Source organism: Salvelinus fontinalis, chromosome 15 (assembly GCF_029448725.1).
Source record: "Salvelinus fontinalis isolate EN_2023a chromosome 15, ASM2944872v1, whole genome shotgun sequence".
NCBI classification, from domain to species: domain Eukaryota; kingdom Metazoa; phylum Chordata; class Actinopteri; order Salmoniformes; family Salmonidae; genus Salvelinus; species Salvelinus fontinalis.
In genome coordinates, this window is record NC_074679.1 from 8,895,163 (window position 1) to 8,906,409 (window position 11,247).

The 11,247-nt window shown below is 40.7% G+C and overlaps 1 protein-coding gene across 1 annotated transcript; it reads left to right on the plus strand.

The window, feature by feature from the left end:
• Positions 1-1,248: 1,248 nt before the first annotated feature.
• On the plus strand, positions 1,249-9,571 carry rdh14a (retinol dehydrogenase 14a). Its single transcript, XM_055862626.1, has 2 exons — positions 1,249-2,007; positions 5,413-9,571. Exons 1-2 carry the CDS (start codon positions 1,768-1,770, stop codon positions 6,028-6,030), a joined length of 858 nt encoding a protein of 285 aa, XP_055718601.1. The 5' UTR covers positions 1,249-1,767; the 3' UTR covers positions 6,031-9,571.
• Positions 9,572-11,247: the final 1,676 nt, after the last annotated feature.

An 11,247-nucleotide genomic window follows, 5' to 3' on the forward strand; every position in this document is an offset into this window, starting at 1 on the left:
AGACAATCACAAGGACAGGTGAAACAAATCAGGGCTTGACAAAAACATTTAAAAAAAAAATATATATATATATATTCACAAAAATGTTATACAACATTTAAAAATACGTATCAACATTCACTTGATTGACAGTGATTGCAGCAGCCACAATGTTTGCCTATGACAGGGAAAACAAACGGAGTGGAACTCAGTTGCACGTTGCTTTTGACGGGGAATCCACCCTGGACTTTACACTTTTTTTATCATGAGATGGAGTTTGAGAACAAGCCTCCTGCCCAGATAATTTTATCCAATAGTCAGTGGTTCTGATTGGGGTTCTGAATGTTTTCTCCCCCATTTGTAAAGAATGTAGGCCGTGCAATGTACTATATATTTTTCATTTATGAACAAGGAAGTGACAGTTTAAATTAGCCAGCAAAAAGTTAAACAGCCACATATGACATGGTAAAGCCAGTATCAGTATCTACAGGGTCCACTGAAATGCTTCTTGGAGGCTTTGCGAAAATTTCAATGCAAGTTCTACACGCCAAGGACCAACGTATCAACTGCCCCATCCGTAGGTATCTGCTGACAGCTCGCCGGTGCTGCTAGCTCTGTGTGACGAGTGTAGATTGCCTCTGCATTGATCAGTTTACATACCGTATTTATGACTAAAGGGTTGGTGTTGAACTTTTATTATCCGACAGGAAAAACTTCCACAAACAAACGCTGTGCTTCCCTAATATGCCAAACTCCTCTCTTCCACATGGGTACAGTAGACAGGGCACAATATAACAATAATATCATGAATGACACTACAATATAATGTAAATCCAATGTACAGTATGAAATAGACATCTACAGTATAGCCTATGTGCCTGGGCTAATCAACTTTCTCAATGACAGCCAGGCGTTACGTACAGTGACGTAAACTTGCAAACATAGCAGACAGTAAAATATTGTCAAAACACGTGACATACGTGATAATCCCAGGAAAAAGTTGCATAAACAAACATTGTACAGCCTTTATACGCCAACTCCACTGCAAAGTATAAATTAACAATGAGGTGGGACATGAATAAACAAGTACACATACAGTACAAGTCGAAAGTTTGGATACACCTACACATTCCAGGGTTTTTCTTTATTTTTACTATTTTCAAATGGATTTGATTGCTGACTTTTATTTTGAAAGAGGGACCTTTCGTGCCACCACTGCTTGACGTTTGCTTCACATTCTGGGTAATGTAGTGTTTAGTCCAGTTGTTATGGACTTCCACAGAGGTTAGTTTATCTTCTCTTCGTGATAAAGGTAGACATTGCAGTCATCGATTGTGAACTGTATAACATTTTCTAAAACCACAAGCGCAACGTCGCGATATTTCCTGGAACGCTTCCTTATTAACAGACCAGGCAGGGGATTAGGGTTTGAGAAATCAATGAGAGAAGTGAAAAATGCTTCCTTAGTTGTTAATTTTCTAGAAAGCTAAAGGCTCACCTTAGATTGGAGCCAAAGTCTTTAACTAGTTGAACATGTTATTACTCCAACTTCGTGAAAGTGACAAACTGACAAGTTTTTATTTTAGTCAAAAAACAACTATATATCAAAGTAGGGGCTTTGGTTTGACGGTCTGCACATGGGATAGATAGAAGACCGGATGACGTGCTTCTACGCATGAGCTCGCCTGTACGTCGCCTGTACAAGTGTGATCAGAGATTTTTTTTATTGGAGAAGCAGTTTTAGCCTATCTTTATACTGTACTGTCTTTGACTGTATCCTTCCAAATTATGCGTGGAAAAACTATAATAGTGACTGGTGCCAACAGTGGCATAGGCAAAGCCACAACAGTTGAACTACTGAGGCGCGGGGGTCGGGTGATCATGGCTTGCAGGGACATGAAGAGGACTGAGGAAGCGGCACAGGAGATTCGACTGGAGACTGGTCCAGATTCGGGAGAACTCCTCATCAAGTACCTGGACCTCGCGTCACTGAAATCCGTGCACAGTTTCTGCGAAGTCATCATCAAGGTAATCTGTCCATTCAGACGTGAGATGAGATCGGGTCAAGCTAGCTAACTGTTTTTAGCATAGCATACGTATTTACTAATTTAGCTAGCTCGCCAGCCAGGATTTATACTGCATATTTAGATAGCTTGCATAGCACTGTAACGTCATAGCACTGTAGCTAGCTAACTAACGTTATATGGCTCTGCTTTTCTTGCACAACTATCTTGCTCTTAGCCAAAAAGCTGCCAGCTACATGTAAACAAATCAAAGCTGTTAGCTAACTAGTTTTACAAATGTCACCTAGTCAGACCATTATTGTTGCAGCTGGCTGATAGGCGTTATTAGGTAAGTAAAGTTAAGCTCTGCACAGATCATTTCCGACCAACCTTTAATTGCCGATAATTCCTAAATTCCAGACTTGGAAGACAACACATGTCTAATAAACTTCCATGTATATTTGCAGGGGGTTCGTTTTGAAAAGTAGCCACCATTTGCCTCGATACCAGCTTTGCACACTCTTGGCATTCTCTCAACCAGCTTCATGAGGTAGTCACCTGGAATGCATTTCAATTAACAGGTGTGCCTTGCTAAAAGTTAATTTGTGGAATTTATTTCCTTCTTAATGTGTTTGAGCCAATCAGTTCTGTTGTGACAAGGTAGGGGTGGCATACAGAAGGTAGCCCTATTTGGTAAAAGACCAAGTCCATATTATGGCAAAAACAGCTCAAATAAGCAAAGAGAAAAGACAGTTCATCATTACTTTAAGACATGAGGGTCAGTCAATGCGGAACATTTCAAGAACTTTGAAAAGTTTCTTCAAGAACAGTTGCAAAAACCATCAAGCACTATGATGAAACTGGCTCTCATGAGGACCGCCACAGGAAAGGAATACCCTGAGTTACCTCTCCTGCAGAGGATAAGATCATTACAGTTACCAGCCTCAGAAATTGCAGCCCAAATAAATGCTTCAGTATTCCAAGTAACAAACACATCTCAACATCAACTGTTCAGAGGAGACTGCATGAATCAGGCCTTCATGGTTGAATTGCTTCAAAGAAACCACTACTAAAGGACATCAATAAGAAGAAGAGACTTGCTTGGGCCAAGAAACACAAGCAATGGACATCAGTCCTTTTGGTCTGATGAGTCTGGCCTCCACAATCACCCGACCTCAACCGTTTGGGAGGAGTTGGACCGCAGAGTGAAGGAAAAGCAACCAACAAGTGCTCACCATATGTGGGAATTCCCTTCAAGACTGTTGGAAAAGCATTCCGGGTGAAGCTGGTTGAGAGTATGCCAAGAGTGTGCAAAGCTGTCATCAAGGTAAAGGGGACCTCTTTGAAGAATTTAAAATATATTTAGATTTGTTTTTTAACACTTTTTTCCATATTTGTTATTTCATAGTTTATGTCTTCACTATTATTCCACAATGTACAACTTTTGACGGTTACTGTATTTAGCAGATGTTATTGCGTGTTTAGTGACATGCTTATGTTCCTAGCTCCAACCGTGCAGTAATATCTACATTTCACAACAATACACACACATCTAAAGGTAAAATAATGGAATTAAGAAATATATCAATATTAGGACAAGCAATGTCGGAGTGGCATTGACTAAAATACAGTAGAATAGAATACAGTATATACATATGAAATTAGTAAAGTAGTATGTAAATGTTATTTAAAGTGGCTAGTGTTCCATTATTAAAGTGACCAGTGATTCCATGTATATAGGGCAGCAGCCTCGAAGGTGTAGGGTTGAGTAGCCGGGTGGTAGCTGGCTGGAGATGGCTATTTAAAAGTCTGATGGCCTTGAGATAGAAGCTGTTTTTCAGTCTCTCGTCCCAGCTTTGAGGCACCTGTACTGACCTGGTCTTCTGGATGATAGCGGGGTGAACAGGCCGTGGCTCGGGTGGTTGATGTCCTTGATGATCTTTTTAGCCTCCCTGTTAAATCAAGTGCTGTAGGTCAATTGTGCATCTGTAAATATTTGTGAGGGTCTTGGGGGGCCAAGCCAAATTTCTTCAGCCTCCTGAGGTCGAAGAGGCGCTGTTGCGCTGCCTTCACCACACTGTTTGTGTGGGTGGACCATTTCAGATCGTCAGTGATGTGTTCGCTGATGTGTAGGAACTTGAAACTGTCCACCTTCTTCGCTGCGGTCCCGTCAATGTGGATAGGGGCGTGCTCACTCTGCTTTTTCCTGAAGTCCACTATCAGCTCCTTCGTTTTGTTGACGGTTATTGTCCTGGCACCAGTCCGCCAGGGCCCTCACCTCCTCCCTGTAGGCTGTCTGGTCATTGTTGGTAATCAGGCCTACTATGGTTGTGTCGTCCAACAATGTGTACGCCGCCATCTTGTCTATTTCAAATCTTCTCTCATTGATTGAGACAGGTAAGTGTCATGATGACATGCAGCACTTTGGGCAAGACACCAACGTGATCATTTTTTTACTGTGTTCTTTTGCCATTTATGAATGTGTTATTCAATGCATTCCTATGAGCTATAGCAGTAAAGGACAAATTTCTATATTTTATCAAATATTTTTTTACGTATTTTCTTTTATACGTAAAGTGGGCCTAAAATTCAAAATCAAATAGCTAAATCATCTATGGTATAAAACAATTCAATATGTTAGCTTAGTTGGAAAAATGATCTGTGCTATGCTTAACGTTACCTACCTAATAACGCCTATTAGCCAGATGGAACATTTATGGTCTGACTAGGTGACATTTATAATAGCTACAAGCTAACTTGTTTGCCCGAAGAGGAAGGGGTGAAACAGCTTGCTAGCTAGCAATACAACTGTTGCAGAGAGAAATAGAAGAGACATAACAGGTACCATTTCACTGTACAATAACATTTGCATCACACTTACACACTAGACTCTACTCTCTTAGAAAGAAAATGTGCTATCTAGAACCTAAAAGTTTTATTTTTCGACTGTCCCCATAGGTGAATAAAACATTTTTTGGTTCAAGGTAGAAACCATTTAGCTCCATGTAAAAACCCTTCCACAGAGAGACCCCAAAAAGGCAAGAAGGGTTCTCCTATGGGGACAGCCAAATAAACCTTTTGGAAGAGTTTTGTCATTTGTCAAATCTGGGGCTTATTGCACATGCACTCATGTCATAAATAGCTAACTTACTTTAACTATACCTATTAAAGAAAGCACTGGTTCCCAACCGTTTTCAGTTACTGTACAACCAACTGAATACCCCTGAAAGTACCTTTTACCAGTAGGCCTATGGTCTCATGACTCTTTTCAAATACCCCCTGTGGACAGGCCAAGTTCCCCCAGGGTGCTAGTACCCCAGGTTGGGAACCACTGTCATAAAACATAAACCCATCTATAAACATTACAGCAACATGGAGCATTATTAAAGCTTGTAACCAATCTTATTTTTATTTGTATGTTTTCCAACAGGAAGAGCCCAGGATTGACGTGCTGATCAACAATGCAGGGATCTACCAGTGCCCTCTTACCAGGACGGAGGATGGCTTCGAGATGCAGTTCGGGGTGAACCACCTCGGCCACTTCCTCCTCACCCACCTCCTCCTGGACCTCCTGAAGCGCTCTGCGCCCAGCCGTGTGGTTGTGGTCTCCTCCAAACTCTACAAGTACGGCGAGATCGACTTTGACGACCTGAGTAGCGAACGGCGCTACGACAAAGCCTTTGCCTATGGCCGAAGCAAGCTAGCCAACCTCCTCTTCACCTGCGAGCTGGCCCGCCGCCTCGAGGGGACGGGGGTGGCGGTCAATGCATTGACCCCGGGGATAGTGAGGACTAACCTGGGGAGGCATGTCAATATCCCCCTCCTGGCCAAGCCCCTGTGGGAGCTGGCATCCAGGGCCTTCTTAAAGAGCCCAGAGGAGGGGGCGCAGACCTCGGTCTACCTGGCCTGCTCGCCCGACGTCGAGGAGGTCCAGGGGAAGTGCTTTGCGGACTGCCAGGAGCAGAAACTCCTGCCCAAAGCTACGGACCAAGAGGTGGCCAGGAAACTTTGGGATATTAGTGAAGTCATGGTGGGCATAACCATGTGATAAAGAACGTCAACCTTTCACTCCCTCCAATGTGAACGCAAAGAGGACTTGGACCTCAAAAAAGGTGAAGTGAACTAGTAAAAGGCAAGGGTAGTGTGAATGCAAAGAGAAGTTAGTTTTTTTTGCTTCGTACTGCAGAGAACTGTGCCCTGGATGCCTGTTGCTATGCGTTGTGATTATATTGCCTTGACACAATTATTTTTCACTGGTATGTTGTTATACCATGTTGTTAATTATATTAAACTCTAAGTGAAGGGAGATTGTTGCTATGATCTCTAGCTGAATGTACCTGCATTTGATTCTGCATACGTGATGTCAAGTTACACTGAAACATGCCATCACAATATCAAATTGTATTGGTCACATACACAACAGTGCAGTAAACCTAACAATATACACACAACACTCACTCCCCTTCATCAACCCTGATTGTAGTGGATTTAACAAGTGAAGGCCAGTTGTATTACTTCTTTAATCAGCACAACAGTTTTCAGCTGTGCTCACAATTGCAAAAGGGTTTTCTAATGATCAGTTAGCCTTTTAAAATTATAAACTTGGATTAGCTAACACAACGTGCCATTGGAACAAAGGAGTGATGGTTGCTGATAATGGGCCTCTGTACGCCTATGTAGAGATAGATATTCCATAAAAAATCTGCCGTTTCCAGCTACAATAGTCATTTACAACATTAACAATGTCTACACTGTATTTATGATCAATTTGATGTTATTCTTTCAAAAACAAGGACATTTCTAAGTGACCCCAAACTTTTGAACGGTAGTGGTCATATGAAGTGGGTGACACAGTATGTAAACATTATTATAGTGACCAGTGTTCAATACTCCATGTACATGAAACACACGGTATTAACTGAAACATACCATGACAACATGAAACACACGGTATTAACTGAAACATACCATCACAACATGAAACACACGGTATTAACTGAAACATACCATCACAACATGAAACACACGGTATTAACTGAAACATACCATCACAACATGAAACACACGGTATTAACTGAAACGTACCATCACAACATGAAACACACGGTATTAACTGAAACATACCATGACAACGTGAAACACACGGTATTAACTGAAACATACCATGACAACGTGAAACACACGGTATTAACTGAAACATACCATGACAACATGAAACAATACACTATGACATGCTACAAGGGGACTTATAGAGAAGGCTTGATGCAGTACTATCACTGTGAATATCAGTGAATTCTGAGATGGGATTTTGTGATCAGCCTAATTCTTATGTATTAAACTATGCCAATATGAATGGACTTGAATTAGCCTACTGCACAATGTAACTAATGTAGCCTAATACGCAATCTACCAGTCATTAAAAAAAAAAAAAAATTATACATATATATATATATATATATATATATATTTAACCTTTATTTAACTAGGCAAGTCCGTTGAGAACAAATTCGTATTTACAATGACGGCCTACACCGGCCAAACCCAGACGACGCTGGGCCAATTGTGCGCCACCTTATGGGATTCCGAATCACGGCCGGTTGTGATACAGCCTGGAATCAAACCAGGGTGTCTGTAGTGACGCCTCAAACCCTGAGATGCAGTGCCTTAGACCGCTGCGCCACTCGTGGGAACCCGATCATATCATGCCGAATGATCCCGTTTTAATTAACGGTAACTAATGTCTCATTACTTCTGTAATGTAGCCTCCTATTTCAATGATTGGTTTGAGTGGTTTTTTCAAACCTGTGACACACTGACTACATCTACTAGCTGACCATGAATCAATTATTGACTTGCATATCATTGTTGTTTTTCTGTCTCCATTTCAAACTGCTCTGTGCTTAATGGAGGTAGTGATGAGCCGAATGTAAATCACTTCCACGCCGCTTTGCCCCAATGTAGCCTTTTCACGTTACAGGTGGTTAACATACCAACTCAAAGGTCATTATTTATTGTTTTAATGTCTTTCTTTTTTCTTTTTTTTAATGCTTTTTACAACAGGTAGGGGAGAAATTGCACAGATGTTTTGGTGGTGTACGTCACCTTCAGTGTGTTTGGATAGTTTTCCTCATAGTGCCGAAATACAAGGGTCCATTATTGTACGCTCATAATTAAATAAACCTTATGGACTGGCTTCATTTACAGACTCACTTCGGAGAGAAATGGGTCCTAAATCGGTGGCGTTTTAGAAGCCAGTTAGGCTCCAATCAGCCATGCTAGCTGCTTGTCCTGTATACAGTATTTTATAATGCACAGTAATTACTCAGGAATGTTTTCTCTCTATATTAAATTGTAGATTAACCGCTTCTCTCCAAATGAAATGGTAGCAAGACCCCCAGATTTATAATGCATTTCCCACCTGCAATTTCCATTAGGGGCATTTTCTGGATCATTTAGAAGGAGCACCGACAAGCCTGAAAACAAGTTGGAAATCCAAGGGTAGAGCAGAGTTTATCCGATCCATCTTTATCGCTGAGAAAAAAGGTCTCAGGCCATTTCTCATTAAAGATAAATCTTGTTTGTTTAACAAATAAAGAAAATAAGCCTAATTTTGGAACATAGTGCCTTTTAATGATGCATACCGCATTGGTGCCTCACAAGTGGGAGGCAATCTATGCTGCCAAGTATTGCAATTCCTTATTGTGTGACTTACAGTGTAGGCTCTATGTAAGCCAACATAAAGTTAGTTAGCCAACCCCCTTTTCCAATCAACAAATAAAATCTGTTACTACCTTTTAAAGAGGCGCTATGCAGAAATCACTCTGCAATTTCCTGATTGCAAAAATTGTTAGTTTGCCTAATTTCAGTTTGTGAGAAAACAAGCAAGTATAGTGTAGAAAAATAAATAAAAAATAAAATAAAAAGTATAGTGTAGAGAATCGTTGCATCGTCTGAAGTGCTGTGAAATATCTTTTCCATAACCAAAAATATATTTTCAGCTGTTTGAAGGTGGTGTACAAAACCGAAAGTAAAGACACAAAAATTCAACTTAAAAATGGGAAGCATAGAAATAGCGCAGTTAGAACAGATGACTGTTTCTTAGATTTGATTTCAATGAAAATGACCTATAATGACCTATGATCTATAATTGACATTTCTATGTGAATTTTGTTGCATTCCCCCAAAAATGTACATATTGCATCTTCAAATACATTACAACTTTTGTGAAAGGCAGTGCATGCAGATTCAATTTAAATCGATTGCTGTCCACCTCAGTGTAATGTATAGTAAACAGTCTAATGCGTGTTTGAATGTCCTCTTTATCATGTAACGCTACACTGGGGGCAGGTAAAGCCTGTATTCCTGCATTTCCATTGGTTCAATTTGTGTTTGAAATGCTGTTATGTGTACGTATGCAATACAGCAACTGAAAATAAATGCATGTCATTTCCTTTTTTGGGGGGGACTTTTCTGGTGAGTAAGTTTGAAACTCAAACTTAAAACTCACTTGTTATTCCCAGAGTAGCACAACGTGTCATGTTCAGTTCTCCACCATTACACCGACTCAATAAAAAAAAATGAATACAGTATATTAGAGTTGAAATTATTAGGCTACAGATCTCATTTTAGTTATATCGTTCCACTGGTATTGAATTACAACCATAGTCTCACTGTTATTTCATTGTTTGCTACATCAATTATTTTTTATTCAGTCATGTATTTATGTTGGACTTGCCCCCCCCCCAGATGAAAAAAAATGGTTTCTACTTTATTGCCTTGCTCATTTGTTTTACACAAAGTGAAAATAAATCGGAGTGCCTGTAAAATTTGAGAGAACATTTCTGGGGGATTGGGTTTTATTGACCTAGCCTAGCGTAACCAGTAGCTGGGAAACTGCTCGGGACAACACAGCTATTAACTCGCCTCCCCTTCTGAAACGGAGGCCTGTGATTCTCAAGCCAAGTGGTTTGTTTATCCAAGATATCCAACAGGAAGGAGGATATAGGACGTTTTTGACGTTCTATAATGAGGTGAAGTGCTCCAGTGCGAGTCGAAGTGACGACAGCAACTGGCCAAACGATAAGCAAATATAACATCTTCAGCGAAAGTGCCAAGAAAATCCACAGATTCCGAAAGCATCCCCTGAGTTAGCCGTTGCTGTTTAGACATGCGATTCGGAACAGTTCATTTCTCTCACAGTTTAAAGACAAATCTGGGTCTCTGGCATGTCAAAGGAAAACACGCAGCCGTCTTTTTACTTCTGTCATTTGCAACGTTATTCAATGATACGGGGGCTATTCACACATGGCTGTGATTAAATGAGTGTAAATCTTTCATGGGAAATGTGTAGATTTTCCTAAGAAGGGAAGTCAAGCATGGCCTTATCAAGCTGATAACTTGGGGTGTACTAAAGCAGGGCAGATATGGAGCTGGAAGTGGTGCTACAGCAAAGTTACACAGTATTGGCCCAGAGCATCTGAATGTGGGCTCCCAAGTGGCGCAGCCGTCTAAAGCACTGCATCTCAGTGCACGAGGTGTCACTACAGTCCCTGGTTCGAATGCTTGGTTTTGATACAGCTAATCAAGCAATAAGTAGAGCAGGATGAAGGCACTGCATTTCTCTGACATTTAATGGCAGTCGCAAATAAGTGTAATGAACCTTCTACCAATTTATGTTTTCTTTTCCCTCAATCATTTCCCTCTACTAATTCCCTTTTCACCCAAAGGACACAGCGAATCCTTGTCATAGACATCCCCATCTACTGACAACGTAGACGAGTAAATATGTTTCACTAATGCTACCGGTGGGACTGAGCGACGGATGGGAATTTTATGTAGACACCTAATTTGGAAAAACCAAACAGCATTTTACAAGAAAACATTCCACCAGCAACTCATTTGTAACGCAACATGCTTCAATTGTTTCTCAAATTTGATCCCTGGAGGAACATTTTGGGGTGATTTACAAAGTGAATAAACATTTGCATCAGATGGACTCTTGGAAGGTACTGTATTTTAGTGTTCCAAGCACTAATGGGAGAATCTACATCAATACCCACATGACCTCCAACACAAACACTGGATAGTTAGACCTCAAACGGTGAAGACCATGCAAACACACAGGCTAAATCATGTAGAAACTGAAAGACTTATGGAGAAGCTGTAAGATATTTCTTAATATGTTCTCCATTGACCTTCATCCTTCATTTAGAATCTAGATGCAATATATTTTCACTGAGGTTTTCAGCAGGCTGTTTGCAACGCC